Below are 27351 nucleotides of genomic sequence, written 5' to 3' on the forward strand. Positions count from 1 at the left end.
CAATCTCCACGGCCCCTCCTCTGTGATGCCCTCCGGCTATAGCTGCAGAGGGAAGATTGCGTTCTTACTCAGTTTGCCTCGTAAAATAAGGGTTAGAAGGGTGCATAAAGCCGTGTTTTTTATTTATTTTTTATTTTTTCCATCCCGATCCTTTATGCTATCGTCCTGTGTAATATGGCTGTATTGCTGTAATCCACCTAATCCTATTGTTGAGTCTGCACCCCCACGTACGAACACACACACATGCGCACGCGCTCAGCGGAAGTGTGTCGCTGTCACCTGAAGCACACGGTGGAAATCCTCCTGCTAATCCCAGCTGGACCGCACGCAGCGCAGCCTCGCAGGCAGCTGGGCACACGAGCGGCAACGCGGCCGCGTTTCTGAAATGCAAACCCGGGCCAACTGTCCGGCCTATCAGAGCGCACCTGCTGTGCCTGTGAGGGAGGCCGGCCGGAAGCTACACGCTCAGGCAACAGCGGTGAATGTTTTTTCATCTTTCGTCTCCACTCGTTGCATTTTCGGGGTTTAGCAAGCTCCGCTGGCATGGGCGGACATTTTGGACAGAGTCAGCCGTTCCCACCTGGACGGGAAGCTTTTTTTGTTTTGTTTTTTTAACCTCAGAGTGGCCAGCTTTCTATTACTCCTATCTCGATTTGACACAGTAGGGACTCCCGCACTTCCTGTATTGGTACCGTCGGACCCCCCTGCACTTTTGTCAGCCGTGTTTTTCAAAGTGGGCCGAAGAGGCCACCAATGGGCACGAGGGGGAGCCCCGTAAAACTTAAGTGAAAAAAGTGAAAGTAAAAAAAAAGTAACATTTAATACTCGCACGAGTATTAGTGTGACAGCACACCTGGTGCAGGTGTGCTGTCACAAAACTAATTTGTGACAGCACAAATTAGTTTTTATCTGGCAATTTGTGCCATGTAGATGCTGGACAATGGCAATATTCACATTTTGTGATGTCATAAGCTTATAAATTCAGTATTTATTGGGTGGGGTTTTATGTGAAAAATCAACACAATAATACACCAGTGTAAAGTGTTACATTGTTCTCAAAATGTTGGGCTTTTTTTTTTTTAAATCTGGTAATTATTCAAGCTTACTCTTGATAGCTGATCTGTGAAAGCTGAATACAAGTGCACACCAGATTTCTTAGATTTTTATTTGTAAAAAGAAAAAAAAATTAAAATGCATAATTTCTTGTCCTTTTATTTTCAATTATCCACTAATCTGTATTGGTCTGTCCCATAAAAACCCAGTGAACTCATTGTAGCTTGTGATGTAACAAGCTACAAGCTACATTTTGTAACATAATGTTACAAAATGTGAATAATTGGTCCAAATCCTTTTTGCAAGGTGCTTTCAGCTTTGCCAATCCTCGTATAAAATAATAACCCAACAAAAAGCGAATGTTTAGTTTAATGTGGATGAAAAACGACCCATGACAGTTTATGTGAGCGTACTCGGAGTCCGGTGACATATACGATGAGCCGCGGCTCTGTTCTTTTTCATCTACGCCCGTCCCAGTGAACAGCTCCTGAGATAAACTCCATATCTCCCCTCCCAGCTATCAGTGGGAAAATACAATGAACGACCAGCCCTCTTCCATACAACAATCCACCAGCTGATGAAGAGCGGATGATAACGGGGTTGAAATATTTCATTGGTCAAGCCTCAACATTCCTTTAAAAGAAATGAAGAAATGAAGACGGGAGACAGTCAGCCAGAGCGATAGGAGTCAACACAAGAGCTGTCATTGGATGGAAGTCTGCTAGTGGAGGATATCTGCATAGTGGCTGCATGCGACTGTGACTTTCAAACAGCATGGCAGATGAAATGCTGCTGGCATTGAGACAGAAGCAGAATTACAGAGAAGAGGGAACAACACAGGAAGTACACTCTCAGTAAGCTTCTGGAAAACAACAATGTGTGCCTATCCAATATATGGGACATCTTTTGGCTTGTTTTCCTTCACTTACACTCACCGGGCACTTTGTAAGGTTCAACACCAGTTTGGAGCCTCTTGTGCCTCCAGAACTATCTTAATTCTTTATGGCATACTTTCTCCAGGGGGTCAGAAATGTTCCACATTTACATGATGGCATCACACAGTTGTCATAGATTTTGTCAGCTGCGTATCCATAATGGGAATCTTCTGTTCCGCCTCATCACAAAGCCCTTTAATGGAATGAGACCTGGTGACTGGGGAGGCCCATTGGAGGACGTCTATCATGTTCAACGTACTAGTTTGATGCAATTTCAACTTTGTGACATCGAGCTCGATCCTGATGGAAGAATCCAACAGAACACGGCTGGTGATGAAGTGATGGACACGGTCACCAACAATAATCAGATCAGAGTTTAAAACCAAATCCATGGACAGCTTCTTGCTTTTCATGTTGTTGTTGTTGTGTTTTTTGTTTTTTTTACCAAACTCTGATCCTCTGATAGGGAATCTGCTAAGAGTCCAGTTTGAGAGAGCAGTGGAAGTAGCAACTTGGGTTTTCTGTTCGTAGCTGCTGTTTACTGAGAAGCTGCACCGCTCTCCTTTCTCTCTGATGTACTAACCCTCCCACCAACTCACTTGCACCTTTGAGAGGCTAACACCTAACCCGCTGTTTACCTCTATGGATCCATAATTGTCAAGAACATAATCCATCTCACTATTCATGGAGAATCTCTTAGCTGGATTTTTGTTGACGATTCAGCTGGATTCTCACAGAACGTCTCATCCCTCCTCCTTCTGTGTGTTAATTGGACTGAGCAGTCTGCAGGCCTGCAGGCCTCCTATTCATAACCGGCTCCTGGAGCTGATCCAGGTTATGTTTTAGTGACTCGTATGAGTCCTGGGGATGCTGTTCCAATGATTCTGTACTAAGTCAACTAACTGATAGATAGCTTTCATAATGTTAACAACCAGGCACTAAGGCTGTTTTGCTACTATTGAAGAACCATGAGGTAATAAGTGAATCCAGTTCACACTTTTGTATTTGTCAACAACAATAATAATAGATTTTATTTATAATGCTCTGAGATCCCAAAGGGTTAAAAACATATGCATGAAGTTATATGCTTTTTTAATTTATACAATTTAGAACAGCTCGATTCAATAGGGCAGGAAAATAATAAAGCACATTTACCTACTAATTACCTTCTACCTATCTATTTCTGATAGATAGGTTCACCTGAAGGATGCGAGGTGGAACATTTTGACTGAATCAAAATGTGTGGTCTTTTACAGACTTTTGTAGCTCATCTACTTCAGATGGTACCCCACATGTCTTGGTAGTAACAAGTGTTGCTTTAGACTCGGTTCCATTACTATCATCTTCTGAAAATAATTTCTTTAGCTACGAGAAATTATTGGTTATTGGTAGATCAGCATTTTCTGAAATACTCCCAAAGCATCCGTTACCAACCACCATGCCACATTTAAAGTTACTTCAGTCTACCTTATTCACACTTGCACTAAATTACCACAAAAACAACAAAAAACTGGACGTATCTTCAGTCGTGCCTAAATAAGTGACATTGAAGAACATGTGTGCACGATGAATGAATGAGTGTTTTTGCATGTGTGGAGTCAGTCAGTCATTCTTGCGCGCTCATGTGGGAAATCTCCTGAGATGGCCTTGATGGAGGCATATGCTTAAAGGGCTGATTGTGTAAAAATAATTCATGGGTGTATCTGTATGAATGTGTCCCTGATTGAAATTGCGTGTGCTTGCATACATGATACAAGAACAGTGTGGGCATGCGCGTGCGTGCGTGCGTGTGTGCGTGTGTGTGTGTGTGTGTCCTCGGCTTGCTGGGGGCCCTTGAACCCTAAAGGCATGAAGAGCCAGCTGCCATCTCTCAGTTCCCAGGCATCCCTGCACACTGCTGCTGCGTGGCAGTCGTAGGGCCTGTGCGCCCGGAGCAGACATCTGGAGGTTATCTGTCTGACAAACAAGCATAGCAACACAATAAACGTGTTCTCCCTGCCAATTCTCTGTTCGCCATGTCTTCTTTTGTGTTTTTTTTTTTTTTTACTACTGAAGATCCCTTAGCTGAATCAGATCACAGTGAAAGTCTTCAGTAAGAAGAACGTTCTCCCGTGAGATCCTTTAGCAAAAACCAAACGAGGGGGGGAAAAAAAGAAAAAGTTTCCAACACTGAAATCAAACTGTGACAGAAAAAAAAAATAATAATAATATTGAAGTTCTTGATATTGTCTTCCTGTTGAGACCCTCTGCTTTCCATCGCAGTCTCTAAACGCAATGTAAAAGTTCGGAGTTCAAAGCACTTTTGCTTCTGCTCCATTTCCGATGACCGACAGACCCCACGTTCCGGCCCGACAACTGTTGTCGTAATCTACCCCGAACAGGACAGGCTGCTTGGGTGGAGCGCAGTGGAAAATGCTAATTAGATGAGCACTAAAACCTGTTCGGGCAAACCGGCGGACTCCAGATTCATCGGTGCATAACCAAAGAGGGCTCTGATCTGGTGGAGACGGCAAACAGCCGAGCCATGAAATCAGCCCGAGTTGGAGAGCTCTCCACGAGGGGAACCTACCTGCGCGAGGTGTGATAGCCTGAGTACATAAACGCAGCGCGAAGGGCTTTCAGCCAAAGATGCTCCACACTTCAAATGCTGGAAAATTAAATGCTAAAAAAGAAAAGAAAAAAAACAACCTAGTGGTACACATTCAAAGTAGGCTAATTTCCGCTTCTGAAACAGAACTGGGAGATATCGAGCCGGTTATTAAAAGCAAATTAGTTCCCTCTCACTGCTGCTGCACAGCAAAACATGCACAGCAAGAGGAGCGTACATTATGGAGCAGAAGCGAGTTCATTTACAGAGCTAAGAGTATCATGGCTGGTAAGAGCAAACCAAATCTTTAGAGGTAATGTCTGAATGCCATATAAGGTAATACAGAAACATTGGTTTGTAATTGAAGCTTCATGTCTGCTGTCGTAAAATCAAAGACAAAAAAAATAAAATAAAAATCTAATTATAGGCAAAGGTCACCTTAACAAGCAAACAATGCCTTGAAGAAATCTTCATTCATACTCTTTAAAAATCTATTGGGTTACATTATAGGTGTGGACAGTGATGCCCAAGTCTTGCTTCAGATTCCTATTTAGCTTTGGTCTCGACTTTGACTTGGCCATTCTAACAATAAATATGGTTTGATCTAAACTATCCCATTGAATCTCTAGTTGTATGTTTAAAGGGTCACTGGAAGGAAATGCCTAAAAAATCAGAATTTTTTTTTTTGCTTTAAAGTCATGAAATATGTAAAATTCAACAGCATACAAATACTTTGGCAAAGTTTTGCATCCTGCAAAGCACCATATGCACGTCAGTCCAAAACCATTCTCCGAAACTGAAGGTGAAGTTAAGTTAGAGCTCTTCAAGCAAGTCCTGACACTTACCAAAACTCTGTTTTTGAAAGTAGGAACATCCTTTAAAATGTTAATTGGTGTAAAAATGAAAACCATTTCTTTTAAAAAAAAAAAAAAAAAATTTTTTTTTTTTAGAAATAGGCTACAAAGTTTGTAGCAGTGATATATATATATGTATATGTTTTTTTTTGTTTTTTTTTTTGTTTTTGTTTTCCATACTTATCCAGACCTAGAAAATGTAATTATATTGAGTTTTATTAATCAATAAACTAAACACTGGAGGGCCATGGTGATGAGGGTTTAATGTAAAACTGAATGTAAACTTAAAGAAATACGAAAGACACCCACAGCACAGCAACAAGTTTGGGAGCTTAAATACTGATAAAGATGTGATTGTGACACAATAACCAGATGGGTACAATCAACAGAATAAATAGAACAATCGACTCTAAGAGATCGGAGTTAAATATAAAAAATATGGAGATAAGACAAAATTCAAGACTCAAAATGCAGAAGTCCCCGTCCATGGGATCAAATCAGTTATTCCCTGTAATATCATATTATCACTTTTATAAGCAAGTTTGCAGTTAAACCTTATTTTAGCTACTAACCCAAAAAAAGAAATCTGTTGAAAGTAACGTGAGAACACGTAAACACCACGGCGGTGAAAAGAACCGATGTGGCATACATGCACAAACTCATTTTCAGCTATTGATGTCATCAAAAACAACACCTTTCCCTCCCCCCCAACCTCTCTCAATTATTGAATCTTTCTCTTGCTCCGCAATGTGTGAAACATAATTATACAGTGAAACTACATCACCTGGTCTTTGCAGACTCTACCAGAGTAGAACATTAGCTCAATCAATGTCAATTATTTCCCAGTCTCCATTATTGCGCCCGCAGGAGTGGGCAGAATTATAATCCTCTCCCTCTCCCTCTCTGCGACTGCTTTAGTTACACGAGTCCCGGCCGGGCTTTTCGTCATGATTAGAAACATGAGGGAACATTTCGCCCAATGGCTTTCAACAAGTAGTCCGGGAATCGAATGATGAGGGATTTGTCACTCGGCGAAGAGCTTGGTGGGATTGAGACGCCTCTAACTGAGGCTGTGTTTACTTTGTGTAGCTGTGGGTTACGGTTAGGAACAGAAAAATGATGAGAAACATTCATGCAGTTCAACTCATTACACATTTAAGACAAAAAAACCCCCAACATTTTAGAACATTTACAGTGTTTATGAATGAAGTATGATTGTGTAAATGAAGAACGAAACAGTCCAATTTCAAAAAAGCTCAAGTATTCAAAGAAAATCTCTGCAAAATTTCAATAAGGAGTAGTTTTTGTTTTTTTTCACCAATGGTCATCTTTTATGACTTTTATTACGGGGATCGGTATTCTGTGGCTTGACTTTCTGATTAGGAACTCAATCAGGAAGATGCTTTCATCGTTCCTTCACAAAACGAATCGCATCCAATCAGGGACACAAGTCTGCTCCTCAAATCTACACTCTTTTTACAGAGTTTTTTCAACCAAATTTAATTAAGTTTAGCTTTCATCAAATGTAAGTAATTAAGGCTGGAGACTTAAACAGAGATCTGTAATCACCATTTGCCGGCTCATTAGAAAGAAGAAGCTTCGAGTGGCAGCCACGGTAACGCTCGCAACCTGTTGCTCCAGTTTTTAAAAGGAACGAGATGATGAAACGACGGTGTTGAATGGAAATTAATTGTGAGGTGGCTCTCCAAAGCGTGCACGGCACGCTTTTTTTGTTTAGGAAATGCCAGGTGTTTCTGATTGGGGAAAAAAAAAAAAAAAGGTGCTGAATCTTTTTTAAAAATGTTGTAACATCTATTGACAGTTTCTCAGCAAATCGCAACTCAAAGACATGTAGAACATTCAGAGGTGTAACAACATGTTTGTAGACGAGTCTAGACCTTTGAACTAATCGTTTTGTAAAAGCGTCATATTCACCGTCACAGTTCGGCCTTCTGTAGATAACACCGAGCATCCATTCTGTTGAAGCATGGCCGTCCCTCTTGGATTCTCTTGACTTGTCCACCAGTTGTTCCGCACGATTATTTATATGTACTAAAGTTGCGACTTAAGATTTGAATAGTAGGGTGACTTTTCTAAGAGCAGAGAGCAACATTCAGTTTACTGCATACCGTTTTGAACTCACTGCTGGGTAATATAAGCTTTCACATGCAGACAAAAGGACTTTCAAGACTCTTTGATGACAAGGATGATTTGATCCAGAACGCTGCTGCTCGAGTTCTCATTAAAACCAGGAAGATGGAGCACATAGCACCAGTTCCACAGTCCTTAGACTGGCCCCATGTAGCTCATAGAAGACACTTTAAAATACTGAAATCGGCTTAGCACCAAAATACATTAAAGATCTGCTGTTGTTCTATCAACCTCCCAGACCTCTCAGGTCTTCTGGTTCTGGTTCTGGTTCTGGTCTGCATCCCCCAGACTCAGAGAAGCAGCATTCAGCTTCTATGCACCACAAATCTGGAACAAACCTCTGGAAAACTGTAAGGCAGTTTAGTATCTACTAAATCTAGACTAAAAAGCCACCTGTTTGGAGTTGCTTTTGAAACATTAGAACATCTGAAACACTAACACTAATTCGTGGTGTGAAACATTCGTTTGCACCGTTGATCAGGCTAATGGAGAGTTGATCAGGCTCTCCATTAGCCTGATCAACGGCAGACTAGCAGGGCCTGTTCAGACTAACAGGAGGCCCAGACGGTGATGAAGAGTAGCATGTAGAGGACGTGCTGTATGTGAATGGAAATGGTGATGGGGATTGTACTGCCGATCTGACATTTGTGTTTTTATGTATTTTTGCTTTTATGTCTTTATGGCTGCTGTCTTTTTTGGATGTGCTGTAGTTTTGCCCCTGTTCCTACACAAATTTCTCCTATGGGAGACTAATAAATGATCTTATCAACATTTTGATGTAATCTCACTTGACAAATCGCAATGCCTCAATTGTTGACTGTGTGTTCTGTGATTTAGTATCTTTTTGTGTTTTTGTGATGTAAATGTAACCAGGATATTTTTTTTCATTTTGTTAGATTTAGTTTTATTTATTTTATCTAAAGATTTAATTAAAAATAAAAATCCTCCTTTCCTTAAATTATTCAGTACAAACTAAACTAAGGAACCAAACTAAACTAAGGAACCAAGCGAGAACAATACTGTTCTCGCTTGGTTCCTTTTAGTCACATGACAGCTGCACGTCAGTGTCCTAGATTGACAGCTGCTGCTTATATGGCTGATGAACAACCATATAAGGTAGGTAGGTAGGAGACGCTGCCAGACGCTGATATGCAGGTAGACTTCTGGTCTGTTTTCAAAGCCGTTATCTAACATCTATTGTGCATCATTCACTCGTGTGCCTTTTGACTTGCAGACGTGCGAATGTTTCAGCCAAACATTCCAGCGATCACAGTTTGTCAAGTGGGAACTGGTGAGTGTTGTTCGGGAGCTAGCATGCTAGCACTAGCCTCCCTAGCCTGTTTGAGCTCGGTCATACACTGATCCGAGTACGTTTCATCATTTAGATGAAATATTCAAATTGAGATTCTTTACCTTATAAAACACTATCACTGTGTAAAGAGAAATTGAGTATTCGCATAAGTTTAATTACTGTTATGTAAACTCATTTCATTGTAAGATAAGACATGTGGAATTGATTATTTAGGCCTGTTAATACAGGCCAGGTTTGTTTCAGATTCCCATTCAAGGATTCTACTTCAAGATCTAGAATAAATCCTATATTGTCTGGTGTCATAACGTCCAGACTGGCGAGTTAACCAACAGCAGATCACAGAAATACCACACCCTATCAACTTCCTATCACCGAGGAACTTCTTCCGAATTGGTCGGAGACATTCAGCAAAAAAAAAATCTTCACTCTGGACTGAACCACGCTGAAAAGAACTGTTTGTTTTTTTTGTTTTGTTTTTTGTTCATTACTCCTTTCATTACCAGCAAGAACTGTGGAACTCCTTGGACAAAGGAAACCATTCTGGACTTCATGAACTGTTTGAGTAACCTGTATATATTGTAAATACTAATACAATTCACTAGTTTTGCACTATTTGGTTGTCTCTGTGTTTTTACAATTTGCCACTTCCTCCAGTAGACGAACCTAGTTTAAGAATTATTCTGATTGGATCTAACTTGGATTAATAACTCAATTTTCCTAATGTTCTTAGATGTTATATAGGTTACATAAAGCACTTTGAAATGCTTTACAATTGATTGATTAATTGATTAATAATTACTCATCTTCAGTTGTCTTCAATGTGCCTCCAGTCATGGTTCAATAAACATCATCGTTAGCCGCCTTTGGCCGTAGGCGGCCGCACGAGTTTCCTACAGATCTAAAAGACGGTGTCACTTTGTGAAAAGGAGACAATTTATAACCTAAACAAATGATAAATACACCAACAGTCAGACAAATATCAAGCCAACAGTTAACACAACCATTGCCCACTGTACCTTTGTGAGCGGAAGAGGGTGAAGATGTCCGGCGAGGGCCAGCTTCACGGTGGTCTCCCAGATGTGCGGGTCGTGCAGTCCCCGTGCCGTCACCATGAACTGGATGGGCTCAGAGAGGTTGGCCACCTCCTGCTCCGTGTACACGCTCCCGTCGGGCCTCACGCTGAAGCTGGGGTCGCTGCTGACAAAGCCCACCTCTCTGCTGCGTTGGCAGTCCTCAAACTTCACTGCAGAGGCAGACAGAGGGAGGGAGCGAAGGTGCAGGATGAGAAAGAGGCGACGAGCTGAGATTTACTCCGCAAGGTGTTCGCAAATCCTTGACACATCTGGCAGGCTTAAGATTAAACCGCATCCATCAAGACATATCTTGAAATATCTCATCCCTTCTGCTGTCACTTCAGATTCACCACTTTGACGTTTTTGGGCAAAACAGACTGCTTATCTCCTCCTGAACACAGAGAGAAACCTAATACTTTTTCCCATATAACTATTTTTTTTTTCCCCCTCCAAGCTGGACCCAGAGGTAGAAAATACTATTTTCCCCCGGCTCCCCAGGGAGAGCATGAAGAGATGGTCAAGAAGCACATTAGGGTGAGTGACCAGGTACAGCACAATGCACATGTAGGTCTGGAATGACATTCTGAGGGTTCTGCTTCACCGACCCAAAAGAAAGGGGAGCTGCAAGGAATCTCGCGTTTGCACACGCTCACACAAATCGCTATTTCTGTAACCAGATGTCCGGACGTAAAGGTGTTTCCTACCTTTCCACTTCACATATGAGTGATCGGCTGGGAGAGAGGCGCAGACCAAGAAATATGCCACTGCACACAAAGCAGCAGAGACAGAAATTCCTTTCATTCTCTTACAGGATTGAATCAACTCTCTGCTTCATTCCTTTTTTTACACGCTTCGCAGCACAACCTCGACATTGACGCGCCAAATGACTGATTGGTATTTTCAACATGTCTGATACAAAGCAACAACAAAAAATAAGGCACATTCTGTCCCTTGTTTCATTCTACCCCCAAGAAATGTGGATGCACGCGCTGTGATGTTATCTGACGAACTCTGGCTGCTGATAACAAGACAAATTGATTTCATAAATCACCCTGGGAAACGCGACGCCCGTTATGAGCCGCGGCAGCGTGATTTCTCAAAAATCCGGCATGAAGAATTCTGCACGGCAAGCTTTTTATCAAGCCATCTATTTAATTTATCGCTCAGCTTCCTGTCAAAAAGCAGCTCCAAAACAACAGGCTAATAAAGGCGAGGATCTCCTCAGCCAGAGCGGCTTAGCATCCCGTAAACGAGGCCGCTTGTTTTCAGCCGCTGAGTAATTGCAGGCGTAATGGCGACGGATGGTAAACACAGTTCCCAGGATGTGTGCATCCGTCTCTGTTCGCGAGTTCGCCATCCGTATTTTTATTTCAAGATGTCAAAAGAGACACACGGACACAAACACACGCAGACAAACAGTGCGTCTTCGACTGTTGGGTGTTGTTTGAAATCGTCGCTTTGTTTTTGGGATCAAGCATCAGTAACTGGGGTTGAGAATGAATGGATGTGACAGTATACCGATCAGACATAATAAAACCACCAATAGCGTGTTGGTTCAACTTCTCCTGTCAAAACTAATCCTGATCATCTAATGAGAGATGCTCCATTAGACTGAAATATCGGTAAGTTGGAGTCCAAACACCTTTTGCTCCTCAAACCATCCCTTAACCATTTCCCCAATTTTAGGTGTCAACCTACTAAACCAATACCAGCCACCAGGGATTACAGTTTTAATTAAATGGTCAGAAATGCTTAGATAGGTCAAATCACAGGAACATCCGTATAACCCTGACCCAACGTTTTCCAGCCAGTAGGACACTGCCCACAGCTCCAGACTGCCTCTGCTAGCTTACCTTCATCCTACAATGCAACCCAGCACCATTTGATCAGCAACACGTATCGACCCAGCTATCTACATCAGGGGTGTACAAACCTTTTGAAACAGGGGCCACAGAAATCTGTTATATTTCAATGAAATGTACCAACCTCAGTGAAAAAAATACACCAACCCACTCATTTAGTCATATGGCCCTTTGTAAACTCTCTCATACCTTTACACTTGGCCATCTTTCCTGTTTCTGAAACATCAATATTGATGACACGACATCCACTTGAAGCGTGACATGCCTCACACCCGCTGACAGGTTCCACAATGACGCCATAATCGGTACTATTTGCTGCACTTGTCAGTGGTCATAATGTTACGCCTGATCGCTGCGTGACACAGAACTGCTTGAATTGTCCAGAGATTAATTGCGATGGTGGACATGTATTATGCAAATGACTTCAATTAGCTTGAACTGAGCGAGCTAATTGTTGTCACTTAGACAGGTCTCTGGTGGTGCAGCTGGAGAAGCGAGGCTTAAGGACACGAACGTGGCTTAGGAATACATGCGCGCGCGTGTGTGTGTGTGTGTGTCTTCTGAGTGTAGGTGCACACAGACAGTGTGAGAAAGTACTTCCCTAGCAGATGAATGTATTACTCTAGGTGTTAATGCTTAAACTTGAACCGGCTGCCTTTTGCGGTGCCAGTTGGCATGGGAACACTCGGGCGGTCCGTGAGACACCAGCGGTGCAAAACAGTGTTAGTGGAATATCTTTGGTTCTTAAAAGGGCAGCCGAGTTAACACTCAGTTTACTAGTCAACGCCTGCCGGTGTGAATCCACTCCGGACTCAGATTGTAACCCAAAGCTTCAAGTGTGTAAGACTGAGAATAGAGATACAGTAACAAATGACTCCGTGTTCATTAAACCACAGCACAAAGTACATTTTAATCAGGCGGTGGGGTCTGAAAGCTTATACAGGAGCAAAATAGGTTTGTGTGTCAAAGTATCTGAGAACAAGTGAGACTTGAGCGTTGAAGTCAGTAGACAAGGGAGGCAGACGCAACAGACAGTCGATGTTTAGCGAAATAAATCAAATGAACCCCAGTGGAAATCATTTTCAGAGCTAACAAAAACAATTATATGTTTCAAAAAGAAAGAGCTTAGATTGACTGTGACAACTGCTAATCAAATGCACCTTAACCGATTACCAACAGTGCGACAATCTCTGTAAAGGCAAGAGGGTTTGGAAGCTTGTTGCTCTGGACCACCAAGTGTGTCAACACAAAGCCAGGAGGGGAGAATAATAGCAGTGACCTTCAGGAAACAATTACTGCTGCTATTCAATCTGGAAAGGGATAAAAAGGTGTTTGAGAGCCACTGTACATTTGAAGCTCATCATTCTACAGATAGAGAGATCATTCACAACAACCCTAACTCTTAACCCTAACCCTATCTCTTAACCCTAACCCTAGTCCTGCTACACTGAATAAGTATGAGCAAAATGCAATGAGGATACAACAAACTATATCTAGAGACGATCATTTCGACTGGACGTCCAGTCGGCCACTTTTCACCTTTCAATAAACTACCATGAAAAAAGCTATTTTGGTAACACTTTATGTGAAGGGGTGTGAATAAACCTGGCATTACTCTGTCATAAACATAACTCCTGTTATGAACATGAAGGAGTCTTCATGAATGTTTACAACTGTTGTCATTTGGTATCATTCGGTAACTAATGACACTTTTAATGCAAAGTTGACACTTTCAAAGGACTTTCAATGCAAATTTTAATAAAACTTTACATTAAAAGGGTCATTATTGACTGAATAGTGCATAGTTTACACATTTAATGGACTTTTAATGCAACTTTCAGTGCAACTTTGCTTTAAAAGTGTCATTATTTACCGAATGACACTTCATGATGACAGTTGTACTCATTCATGAAGACTCCTTCATGTTTATGATGATGCTATGTCATGTTTTTGACAGTGTAATATCAGTCTTTTCATTTCTTTTTCATTTCTAGTAAATAATATGAGCTAGTTAGCAATCAACGTTGTAACCTGGCTGCTTGCAGCAAGAGAAAGGCCTCATTGATGTGAACGTGGAATCATGTCACATGACTATCATCAGCAAAGGCATTTCTTAAATGACAAGCTTGTTCAATTTCATATCGATGCATTCGATGACAGGATGTAGATATGGATTTCCTACTACTCTATTTTTCAGGTTGGTCTCTGGCCCCACCGGTCCCTGCCAACTCTGTGCTAGCAAAGCAACTTCACTTCTTCTCTGTCCTCCAGAGAATTATGTCCCAGCAAAGGTCGGACTCTGCAACACCTGGAGTTATTGCAAAATAACCAGCAGCCATATCTCAGACTCCACAGGTCTCGGTCAAAATGAACGTCAACGGCAGCAGTACGATTCGAAAAAGACTCCAAAGGTACACCTTGTATTGAAGGGTTGAAGGCAGAAATTCTCTTCTCTGTAAAGACAACGACAGCATGAGTTCAATTTGCATCTGAATGAGCCACAAGGCTTCTTCGGTGAGGTAAGACAGATTTGCCTAAAATGCACATCATCATGGCGATGATTGGAGCTCGGTGTGCAGCCACAGAACAAAAACACTGCAAGCCAAATTCTACTAAAGTTGACTTCGAGGCGACTGAAATAAAAACCTGCATCGCCAGTGAACTGAAGCAATATGACCATAAGCCATAGAGAAAATTATGACTCAATTAAAAGAAAAAATAGAGTAAACATGCTCTTATAGCCTGTCTCTAATCAAAGGGGATGCTTGGTTTTGAACCGGAAACCTTTTTTTCTTTATCATCTGATGGTAAATTTTTTGCAGCCATTGCCCATCAGAGAGATCAATCAGTTATTTCATCTTGGGTTAGCGAAGTACGGCTTGTTCTTATGAACAGAAACTCAACACTTCAAATGATTAAATGAAAACCCGGCCGTAGGCTACGTTCTCAGCTCACAACACAAACTGCTATACGTCCACGTTTCTTCCTCTGTCAGATAATCGTACATGTTCAAAACAGTCCCAGTCATCACTGGCTTTGAACTTCAGCACTTCTTTATCTTATCGGGAGCACCGAACGTAAAAGAACAAGAAAGCACTGTCAGATTTTTCTTTTATATATGATTAGTTATTAATGCACCATATAAGAACACTGCAAACAACATCAGACTTTGATGCCAGGTAAGCAAAAATAAACACTTAAGATACTTCTAATTCTCAGGTATAACACATAATCAAGGGTTAGGAATAACATTTTGATGAAGGATAAAGAGGTACAGCCCAAAAAATTGGAATCTTGCGTTAAAGTCCCATATTTCTTGGAAGCCATCTCAGAAAGTGAAGCTTAACTCACAAATGGACGTTATGAGGTAAACTTTATTTTTTCTTCTTCTGACTTTTACTGTACCAGAAAAAGTCAGCTATGCAGTGGAGGAGCCAGACGGGGGGCCGGGAGGGCGGGGGGTCAGTGCCCCCCCCCCCTCCCCGGACATCTGATTGTCCCCCCCAGTAGACCCCCCTGATGATTGACAACAACCGACAAAAGCACCTTGATGCATTAATGTTTTTTTCTTGGTTTGGCGTTTTGCAAAAGTACAAAATGCCAAACCAAGGAAGTTTTCCAGGACATCCCAAAACCGAGTTTTCTCTCTTGAAGAAAGAAACTTCAGCAGCTTCTGATAAATAGCTTCTTAAAGATTTTTTCACATTTTTAAGCATCTCACCGGCACTGAAAACGGCTTGGTTTGAGTCTTAATCCCACAGAAACAACTTTTACACCCCAATAATGCTGATGTCACTGAATCCTGGTTGGGCAAAGACAGAAGTTTTGGCACTTCAGCGTTTCCGACCGAGTGTGGTAAAGACCGGTAACGCTAAAAATGGTCCGATTCCATCTGGGTTCGGTATGCATCTCTAGTTTAGCTCGTCTTTGAAATATCCACAACTTTGCTAAGCGACAGACTTTTACAGAGACTAGTGAGCGGCTAAGTGTTTACCGACTACTGGGATAGCTGTCTGCTCCCCTGCAGCCCTGAACACGACTGATCCATTACTGGAAAAGGGATGGACAGACGGTAGCTGTCAGTCTGGAGCAGATTTAAAGTTTTTTTTACCTTGTGTTGACCGGCGAGGTAAATGCGCAACTTTTTTTTTTCTCTTTCAACAAAATGGCAAAGATTTTTGATTTTGAACCTTTGATAGCAGGTGGATTCAATTACCGACGAATTAAGCGTAAGAGCAAGTTGCCATTGGCAACGACAGGCTGAAATGTGACAATTAACAAATCTGTAAGGCGTATGTAAGTTTGAACTCAGCTTTTCAGCTTGGATGAAATTGTTTTGGTTGTTTAAAAGAATGTGTGGTGTGCAGTTTAAATATGTCGCACATCTTGATTTGTTCAACTAGCCAATATTTTGGTCCGATACCCAGGAAGTATAGATACAACTGTGGTCAAATTCTGCTGTTTTCGCTTCGTCAGTGTTCTCTCAAGACAACTCAAGGTGCTGCAGAAAGCTCAGTTCGGACTCCATGTCTCCTGATCTCATCTCTTCGATTCCTTTCAGCTCATGTGAAAATAAGTATGAAAAGAAAACCTCCTTCGTGTGTTAACCATGTTTGCCACCTTTCTTGTCTTCAATCCTTTTGTCCTGAAACAAGAAAAAGAAAGAAAGAAAAAGTCTACCATGTTCTGTCTGGCTCCGTCTCCCACTGGAAGCTTCTTTCAACACGAGTGTGTTTGTGTGTGTGCAGGTTTTTTTTTTTTTGTATGCGAGTGTGTGTCCTCTATATTTTTTGCTGCACTCTGCTATCCACAGAGATGTTTGGCGGGCTGCTGAGGCCGATGTCATTCTGCTTGGCTGCTCTTCTCTGGACTTGTACGGCGCAGAAAATGCTGTCCAACAGAGCGGCTGGTGCAGCTCAGACACGGCTAAAAACAGGGCAGGCGAGCAGAAACAGCCACCGACCGTGACGTTCTGCTCGTGTCGGGGCATAAAACACACACACACACACACACTATATGCAATTACTTCCAGTCTTTGTCTCCTCATGCTCGCAGATCAGTGACAAAACCCAGGAGGAATCCAAGCCTTTGCTTTTACGGGTACGGTACGTGTGCATAATGCATATGGCAGGCCACTCTGCACAACCTTCTCCACGCATCAGCACAAAGCAGACCACCCTCGTCCCTCCGCGGGCCGCCCACCACGTGTTTACCTGTCAGCAGCGAACGGCTCTGCTCTTCCCCTCGTCTCCCTCTGCTCTCCTTCTCTTTCCTCCTCCGTCCTCGTGTCATTCAGCCTGATTCTCCTCTCGTTCTCTATCTGTCCTCCTGCCAGAACTCAACGCGACACAAACCTGGACGGTTCTCGTCGTGACCCAGAAGTGTCGCGCGGCACAAAACCTAGAACTTCGGCAGTCGATTAGAGATGTGGAGATGTTCTGATAGTCATATTTAATAAATTAGAATATTATTTAAGCAGACATTAAGTACACTTTTCATCAATCTGTATTTTTGCTGGTCTGATGTGATATTTTAATTTTAAATGTCACGTTTTCGTGAATCGTCAATTATCAGAAATAAATGCTCTCAAACATCCATCTGTGTGAAATTAATCTATATAATGTGTTTCAGTTTGTGACCAAGTTCCTAAAATAAATGGGCTTTTCAATAATATTGACATTTATTGAATGTGTCTGTATGTAAAGAAATTATATTATAGTCTGAAAAAGAATAGCCAGAAAATAAATGAATCTTTTATTGAAATAATGTATTTAAGTTTAAATTAGTTCATTCAGCAGCACGTTACTATTCCTAAAAATCCCCTTAAAAAAACGCAACTGACACATTTTGTAAGTTTTACACTCAACATTTCATACGTGATAAAAATTTTCTAGGAACTCATAATTAGTCGTCCGCAACTCCCGGTTTCCCTGAGGCATAAATGTGGCGTGAGGCGGAGCTGCATTTCCTTTGCCACTGGCCACCAGGCTGGACGAGAGCCCATATTTATTTTGCCAACAAAGCAAAAAAAAAAAAAAAAACATCCTGTTAGAAAACCCGAGGGTCACCGAGTCTCCATAGCAACCATTAGACACTTTTCTGCCTGACTACTAACTGGGTGTTTTAGAATGAGGCCAAGAAAACAGTCTGACCACCACACATGTAGAAGTCATGTAGATGCAACTGGGACCTGAAATATGGGACTCCGAATGCCTATTGCTAAGTACGGTGGAGGATCTGTGATGCTGTGTGTGAGTTTCTGGGAGCGTCGTTGCAGGGCGCCATGCACAGCGTGAAATACCAGTTTTCTGCCATTTAACAGGAAACTGGTCATTACTGGGTCTTTTAGCGGCGCAACAAACACAGAAATGGAGCAACAGACACCAAATCAACATTCACCCACTGCCACCCCCAGATCTGAACCCCACAGAAAACGCAGGAAAAGGCTCAATTTGTTCTGAAAGTCCAAACGTATATCACCCGTCCATTTGGCCGTGCTGTTACCGGGTAATCATGATGTGAGGAGCTGCAGCTCTCTGAGGTTTTTCAAATTTAACTTGAAAAATTGAATTGAAAACTACTCGGATATAATCATCAACTGTACGAGTGTGTGCCAGTGATTAAGTCTCCGTGTGTGTGTTTTGTCGGTGCAGTGGGACTATAAAGTAACTTGTAGTGTTAAGATTTTCCGTTTCATTTTATATCCGGCACAGCTCATCAAATGGCCCCCTTTTGAAGTAGTAAAGTTTATGATCATTAAACGTGTTATTTTCAGAAGAATCACAGTCACGTAGTGGACGCTCTGCATTGACGGTTGCCTTTGTGGACATCAGCAACGTGCCACACGAAACACGGCGAGCGACACGGTTCACACTGGTTCAAAAACGGTGGGAAGCAATGCGAGAATCAGGTATGAGTAAAACCTCTGACTCCATCCAAACTGAGCATATGGAGCCTCCCTTTGTTGAGGCGCTGCTCATCGCAGTTTGCGGCTCAGCGCTAAGTAAACATTCCCTCTGGTGTGTCGTCGCCAACATGAAGCCAAAGGGAAAAAGCTACGCCACCCACTCAATTTGCAAATAACTGTATTTTTTCTTTTTTTTTCTTTTGCCAGGCTGAGGCTGTGACAGGCAGGAGCGTGGGTCCCACTGATGAGTAAACTAAAACCGTTAGGCGGACAGAGAGAGAGAGAGAGAGAGAGAGAGAGAGTCATCCAACAAGTGCAGAACTTCAGGTGTGCAATGGAGGGGATTTTAGCTTCTGAATAGTAGAAAATGTAAAACGCTCATATTTTAAAATAGCAGAAAAACAAATGGATAGCAACGGAGTAGAAGGGAAATGGTGCACTGTTTTCTACGTTTTTTTTTTTACAAATAACACTGAAAATCTGAGATGGTAACCTCTCACTACTATGTTACCCTCCAAAAAAAAGGGGGTGCAATTATTTACAATCTATCAATAGTTTATAACTTATACTCAGCATAAATCCAGATGTTCTGTGAAGGCATATTTAGAGATCATTAGTGGACAAACAGAGTCATGAAGACAAAGGAACTAGTCAGGCTGTAGAGAAGTTTAGAAAATAGCGAGGCTATAAAACAACGAGCATGAGCAGGGAAAAGATGCCAACAGAATTATTAGTCATGCCCTCGGTGTAAATACGACGTTTTGTTGACATAAAAGCAAAAAAGAATTTCGCCCCTTCAGCAAAGCTTTCCAGGCGGGGCGCCCTAGAAACACATGGAAGGAGGTCTGGTCATCTGGTCAACAGAAAGACGATTCTGTGTGGGAGAAAACTGACAGCGGGAACACAAAATGTCTGCTGTGAATAATGGAGGCAAACAGCATCTTCCTGCAAATATGCTTTTATTTAGCAGGACAAGGAAGCAGGTCAAACCTGATGGAGGCTGCGGAGCTGCTAAGACTGGAGGGGGGAGGGGCTGAGACCTAAACATGCACTCAGGAGTACAATGCAAAAGTTCAGGACAAAGAAAACTCCTGGGTGAAATGGGCCAAATGTACATCTAAGATTTGGGAGGGGTTTTTTTGTAAGAAATTTTAAAAGTCATGCATCATCATCTTCTTTACCTCCCAATAATGCAGCACTTGGTGTTGGTCATTCACCCGAGAGAAGATGCAACTACACTAGGGTGGCCAACGCAAACCTGTTAGTGCGGCAAAAAGTCTCAATCTGGCTGCTGAACGTCCCTGAGACCCTCAACCTTATCAGCACGGTGTCACGTTCAACACCGACAGTTTTGACGTGAGTCATTATGGATCAGGCACATTGTCACTGACAACTGAGCTAGAGTTTTTCTTTTTTTTTTTTTTCCCAATATTGAGACCGATGTACGATCTCAATATCGGATCGAGCCGCTTGTTCACCCGACAACCAGGTTCAGCAAGCGGAGACATTAAATTTGTGAAGCTCCTTCCAACTACGAGATGCGAGATATGAGGAAAAGTCGATCTCCTCTGGTGGATCACGCGGGAACGCCGGCTTTGAACAGACGGCTTTGGCGAGTACAGATGTGAAATCTTATTTTCTGATGTGCGCTTTATCTCCATAAAAACCCCGCAACATGTGGAACTGTAGTCAAACCCGAGGCATCCCCCCAGTGTGCCGTACCTTCACATCCCTCGGAAAACTCTTTTTTAAACCCCCCCTCCCACCCACACACTCCCACTGGAATGCTTGGAACTAATTCAATTTACATGCTGCTGTTTTTTTTCTTTCTTCTAAAAAACACTGCAGGTACAATGCGACTGCCCTGCAAAGATTTTCTTTCTTGCGTTCCTTCTTTTTTTTTTTTTTTTTGGGCCGCAGTTGGAAATGAATTTCTCTGCCTCTGCAGTTCTCTGTTTCAACAAAGGCCCACACACTTCCTTCTGACAGCTCGCTCTCTCAAAAAGAAACCACTGCGACTCGTGTGCGTGCCTGCGTGTGTGTGTGTGTGTGTGTGTGTGTGTGTCGTTGTTGTCTCGTGCGTGCAGGGGAGCAGGAGTAAGAGAGATAAAGACAGAGTGAAGGAGAAGAGGGACATCGAAGTGGGAGACTGTGACATGAGCTCTTTGCATAGACGATTATTACAGCTGGTGCATGAGTGGATATTGGTGTCATCGTCGCTTATTTGCCTCTGTGTGTGTGTGTGTGTGTGTGTGTGTGTGTGTGTGTGCAGGGCTGAGGAAGTGCTGTCAGGCTGCGTTTGTGTCTGTGCTCATGTTTCATGTTTTAAACACCTCATTCTTGTTATCTGGGGCTGCTCTCCTCTTACAGAGCTCAGTAAAAAACCTTGTCATATCTCCGGGTGCACAGCAACATTTGTATGGCCAACACATGCGCCTCCTTTCAAGCCGCGGTTCTATCACACCTAACCTGCTTCCACACCTACAAAGCCGTGGATGTTTAAGAGAGAGAAATCAGAAAAAAGAAGAAGAAGAAGAAGAAGAAGAAGAAGAAGAAAAAAAAAGAGCCCCTCTGGAAACAAACCCACGGCGGCTTGGGAAAGTGTTCATGCCTCTTGGATGCAGCTAGTATTTCTTGCCAGGCTAAGGCTACAAACTCCAATGTGTTTCAATGTGGTGTGTGGAAGGAAGGCGATCGATGTTTTCTACATGTACGTTCGTATTCAGCCGCCTGCCCTCCTCACGTCGATACTCTGTAGAAACGCATCTCACTGCAGGTCCAGCTGCAGATGTTTCCTCTGTTTCCTCTATCAGTCTTGCTAGTAACATTTTTTTTATTGTACATTTATTCAGACATTTATCTTGAAGTCTTTCCACAGAGTCTCAAGTGAATTTAGGTTTGTACTTTGACTAGACCACTCCATTACAGCTCCGGCTGTGCTTAGGTTCGTTTTCCTGTGGGAAGACAAACATCTGGACATCTTGAGTGTTTTTTCATGTAAGTTCATGTAAGTTTTTCCTAAGTTTTTCTTTGGTCCATCCCAATCGACTTTGACAATGTAGCGACCAATAATGTAACGCCTTCCAATAATTGATGGTTTTTCAAGAATATTTTTGATAGTAACCCAAAAAAGAATGTTATTTAGTTCCTGGTTCGGTGTAGAAAAATGCATCCAAACATCATCTAATAATGTGATGATATATGAACATGACTGGGTTAATTGAAAATATGTCATTTGTTCAGTTTGTATGTCCAATTTGGTAATCCAGATCACATTGTGGATGTTATTTTTGTCAAGGAAAGTACTAAGCAGCTCTCTCTACTTCAGTGTAAACTCCAGCACTGTTGGCCGTTCATCACATCTACAGATTTTACCACCTGCTGTGCATCTCTGCTGCTCCTCCAGAGTTACCAAAGCTATTATTATTATTATTGCTTTCCATGATGGCCACGTCTTTGCAGTTCCCCAGCTGTGCTGTATTCTGTCTGTTTACAAATTACACATCACAGTTAAGCTATTCTTTGTGTTGTCTGTCACAAGGAATCCAAAGAGAGAAGAGCAACTTTTTACTCTTGAGAAAACAATAGAATATTCTATCAAGGTAGAATGAAGTATATTGATTCAGTAGAGTGTTNTAGCCCGTTTTGTGTTAAAAGATGAACCTGTTGGTTGATTGATGGTGCAGCAAATTGACTTTTGAGTAGATTATGCAAGATGTTTTTCTTCCACTTACTCCTTTTCATTCAAAACTTCTGTTTATGTCAACACTCGACAAGTTCCTTTTAAACTGTAAACGAATGAAGTAAACAACAACAAAAAAAAAACTCCCAGTAAAATACATGAAGGTTTTGCAAAACGGTAAACAGACTTGAAACATCTGTAACTCAGACACAAAGAAAATCCAGGATTGCTTATTTAGCTGCACAGTGACTCCCTCCCCCGCTCCTCCCCCAAAAAATGTTACTATATTTTAAGAGACTGTGATCTTTTGCTCCTCTGTAATTGCCACATCCTCGTGTCTCTCAGTACGAGTCGCTCTGCGTGTCGGTTTGAATCCCACCACGTTAAAAGTGCCGCTCCGCTCGGCCGTCTCGTGCGTCGTGGCGGGGACTCTTTGGAAGGAGCGACTGGGTTCCGCGCATCCGCGGCCCTCCCTCTTATCTCCGCATTAGTCTCCTCTCGGGGGCGCCGGAATGAGGCGGCTTGAGGAATGAGTAAGGAGGGGGAAAAAAAAAAAAAAGGCAAGATAAAGAGGGAGAGCCGGAGCAAAGCAGAGCGGATGCAATTAAAAGACTGGGTCACAGATCGCAGTGCCAGGCGTCAGTGTGATTAATACTCCACCACTCAGCCCAGGAGCTTTTCTTTGCTCTGCGGATGTGTGAATGCTAACCGTGTGTGTGTGTGTGTGTGTGTGCGTGTGTGCGTGTGTGTGTGGGTATGTTTGTGGTTTTGTTAACTGCTGAGAGAGCGGCAGCTAGAGGGCACCTGTGTATCTGACTGCAGCTCCTGGTGAAGCAGGCAGAGGCCAACAAGAGGGTCCAACAGCAGGACGATCTCATGGTTTCATGGCATCTCAGTATTTACACAAATATGAATAATAGTAATAATGTAGAACATGATCATATTTGAAATGTTGCCATATATTATACATATATGTATATATATATATACTTCAGTCTGCACTGTGTCAAGAACAAGGCGCAGGAACCTCCAAACCAGGGCTGCAAGAACAGATTAGTGTCATTTTGTTCCTGCAGCTCTGGGGGAAAAAACAAATTCCTCTGTTCCTCTGGCCGTACAGTCACTACCAGATTTCTATCGACTTCAAACCCTGCTTTTGAAACTAACTTTTTAAAGCCGCGGTATACAAAAAACCAGATCAGATCAGGTTTTCAGAAGATGGTTTCCTCCTGGCAGAAAAGTAAAAAAAATACCAAAAATAAGAGAAGGGGGGGCGGAATCGAAAACCAAAGTGTAAAAAATGGCTTAAAAATCACCTTAAAACTTCCTAACTATTTATGCCAAGATCACCCAAAAACACACCACGCAATATCTTATGTAACCGTAGTCAGCTTTTGAGCCTTAATGAGCATCGACTACCCGAGAATTTCTCCCTGCGTGACTCTTTGGCTGACCGTCTCATCAGCATTTACCCACTAATTTCAGATCAGATCTCGTCAGTGAAATCTCTCTTTTCCAACTCTTTGCACAAAGGGGCGGAAAGCAACGCCTCGCACCGACTCCCAACCGCCCCGCCTCATCAAGCTACCGGCCCTTTCCGGAGAGAGCTACGCTTCGGTTTTTTATAAATTTATTTCACTTTATTTATTTTTTTGAAATCGTAGAGAGTTGCACAAACACATAAAACCGAATCTTTCTTTCATGCCTTTCATCTGGCTCCCACTCACCAGACCTTGGCTTCAAGGCTTCCCTTTCGATTTAAGCGCGAGCAGAGAAAGAGCCGCGCTCTATCACAGCGATATCGCTTTTAAGGAGGTGAAGCAAGGAAAGCGCCGCGAGGCTACACAGTGTCTGTTATCTCCTGGTACAATATAATAATTTCACATAGCCCTAAGTGAGGCAGAGGGACCTCAGCTGAGCCGAGTGACAAAGAGGGAAAGTGTGAGCAAACTGTGGGCAAAGATCAGGAGGCAGACAGGGGGGGCTTCTGGGAAATATACAGGACTGTCAGTCAAAGCCTGTAACAGCTATAACAAAAACACGGTTTTTTTTGCGGTTTATAAAAACGACAGAAGACGGCTGGGCTGCTTTCAGAGTTCATGACTGCAGTACCTTTTAACTGGTTATTTTTAGCTGGATGTGATTACCCCGGAGACTGGCTTTAATAAACATTGTAAGGACCAGGGGGGGAAAAATAAAAACAAGCTGTTTCCCTCCGACCAACTCGGCCCGGATCCGGAGAGAAACCAAAGACTCACTCAGAGGGTAATCAGCTTTTAATTCCCCCCCCCCATTCTTTTTTATGTTCTCCCGTTTCATCTCTCTCTCTGTATCTCTCTCTGTCTCTCTCTCTCTGTATCTCTCTCTCTCTCCATCACCCTCATCCGCTCTCTGAGCCGTTTGGTTTTGAATTTATTTTCTCTGGTTCCTTCTATTTTTTTCCCCCTCTCCCTCCCTCCTAACTCCCCTCGTCTCATTAGCATAAAAGTGTTTGCATCCCTCCCTGGTGATTGTTTAGCTGCTGTGTTCAGCAACTTGGGTTTGATTCCTTGCAATTGCCCCCGAATTAGCATTACAAATATACGCTTACATAGAAACAGAAATATTTGTTAGGCTCGACAGAGATGCTTAGAAACGAAGTGATGAATCTGTGAGCTACGCCCACCAATAACGACGGTCTTATTCGGCAGTCATGGGTTTTACTCAAAATTCGCATCGATGTGATGAATGTGAGAAATAAATGAAAATTCTTCTGTGATAAAAAGCACGACCGTAACGGCTTTAACACCTCTACCTCTCCTCCACGGCCCGGATCATGTCTTCTAAAGCCGCGAGTTAGACTTACAACGTATCTCCTTCATTATCCAACTCTCTCATCCATCTCCCTTTAATCCTGTCTTCAACTCAAACCCCTCTACCCCAGGGGCGAGTGATGGGCCCTGGCCCCTACATTAGTCTCCACAGTCGGAGACCGGGAACAAAACTCAACCCAATTTTCCCCATGACGAGATCCGGGCTGTCTCCGAGGTTACATACACCGAGAGCCGCTTCGAACCCCGTAATTGCCGTGATTTTTTTTATCCAACTGTGTATTTCCCATTGAAGAGTTTCTCTTTGCATTGTTTTGATTTGGGCTTTAGGCTTTGAGACGTCGATGCGGAGGGATGAGAGCATCGTAATGGCGAGTAATTGTTTCCTCCAACATCCAAAGTGTCACCACTGGATCTCAGCCCTTCCATGGGATGAACCAGATCACACACAGAGGCTGTTTTAGCTCGACTCCTGCAGCAACCCAAGCCTGCTTAGTGGAGGATGCATGAACACAAAGAATGATATGTACTATAAAAAACAATGGATGTGAGCCTGTTGCAAATGTCATCATTAGGAAGATAATGGTTCAGGATAGTAATGCTCCTAGAGCCTCTGCAACTGCGTTTCCATTACAAATGGGCCGAAAAAACACAATTTCACAATTAAGGTGTTTCCATTAAATAAGAAATGAGAATCAAATCACCTCCGAACATTTACAGAAGTCCACATTTGTAACATTTAATTAATACACTCTGTTAGAGAACTATTTTTTTCCTCTCCTAAAACCTTTTATGGGTGAGAAATATGAACGGAAATGAACCGATAGAGTCACAAAAATGTAATCAATTTAGTCGTAAGATCAGATTTCTCTACATCAAATTAGAATAAAAACTTGACCTGATTGAAAAAAAATTAATGTCACTTTTGGATTCAGTGGTGCAAAATAGTCCCAATTCAGTTGAAAAAAACATGGACAACATCCAAACAATATTACTTTGTAACCCAGTTTTGTCTCTCAGCCATGGGAGGAGACGTCGGCGTGTTATTAAGGCGCTAGAGCAACAGACCGCTTTACTTTGGAGCGGTGACGTATGCGCCATTTTGGGGAAATTGTAATCGGCGATTTTACATTAGAGTTATGGATTCAACACATTCGAAAGATAACTTTTTATGAACTGTGTGATGCTGCTAGAGCTGCTGCTAATTGTCCAAAATCCCCCAAAACCAACCATCATCCTCCTACTACTTCCTCTCTTCTTCTGCATTTTGAACAGTAGTAACATCCGGCTGGTGACTCGCACAATGCGATAAAAAAAAAGTGCTTCCATTGCAGTTTTCCGAAAAACCACGGCGTCCTACCTCATCAAATTACTGAGCTGAAAAAAGAGTGGAGAATTTCATTCCTTCCCAGATAATCAATTGATTTTTCCAGTAAGAAATAATGAAACAAGATTTAATTGTTCCAATTTAAGATTGGAACATTATTGTCAAGAAAAATAAGAATCTGCATTTTTCTTTTCAAAACTATAACAAAGGCTCCACAGACACCAGGCTGATTGACTTCTCAGTATTGGTAGGTTCTGTGTTTTCGATGAGTTCTAAAAATGTGTTTCGAGGAATTGGTTCTTAAATGCTGTGAGCCACAAGGTCTTATGAGATCTCATTACAACCCGAAGATTTGTATTTGAACAGAGTAAACCCAGACGGGAGCGAGTGGCTAACCTCGCCCGCAGAAAGACGTCCAAATGGCCCGAATGTTGCTTACATCATGTCTGGTTTCTGACCTCCGGGCTGCATCTCACTCGCTAATGCCATAACTGAGCTATAAGTGTCAAAGCCGGCCTGATTTAGGCGCGGCCTTCACTTCACGTGATAGTGTTTATCTGTTCTTTTACTGCAGAACGGTCGAAGTTTTAAAGCATCGTCTTTACTGGTGGTTAACGGTTACTAAAGGCCACGTAGTACTGAATGAGTAAAACCCCCAAATAAATCTGACCATAACAAAATTAAAAGACGTAAAAAAAATAAAAATAAAAAGTACACATCAGATCTACATCATAGACCTTAAAGCCTAAAGCAAATCATGGAGATGAGTCAACCTGTAAAACTGGCTGTATTTCGAAT

General features: G+C 42.3%; 1 protein-coding gene across 3 annotated transcripts in view; it reads right to left on the reverse strand.

Annotated features, from left to right (window-relative positions):
* The window catches only part of LOC103145804 (cadherin-4-like), a 307601-nt gene that overhangs the window by 96602 nt on the left and 183648 nt on the right, over positions 1-27351 (reverse strand). For 2 of the 3 annotated variants that reach the window (XM_016677075.1, XM_007563401.2), the window contains exon 4: positions 9909-10135. In XM_016677075.1, the coding sequence (XP_016532561.1) occupies positions 9909-10135 (227 nt within the window). Of the gene's footprint in view, positions 1-279; positions 589-9908; positions 10136-27351 lie in introns of those variants that run through there. The other variant, XM_007563400.2, reaches the window with a different exon arrangement.

This window comes from Poecilia formosa, unplaced genomic scaffold, assembly GCF_000485575.1.
Source record: "Poecilia formosa unplaced genomic scaffold, Poecilia_formosa-5.1.2 Scaffold147, whole genome shotgun sequence".
NCBI lineage: Eukaryota > Metazoa > Chordata > Actinopteri > Cyprinodontiformes > Poeciliidae > Poecilia > Poecilia formosa.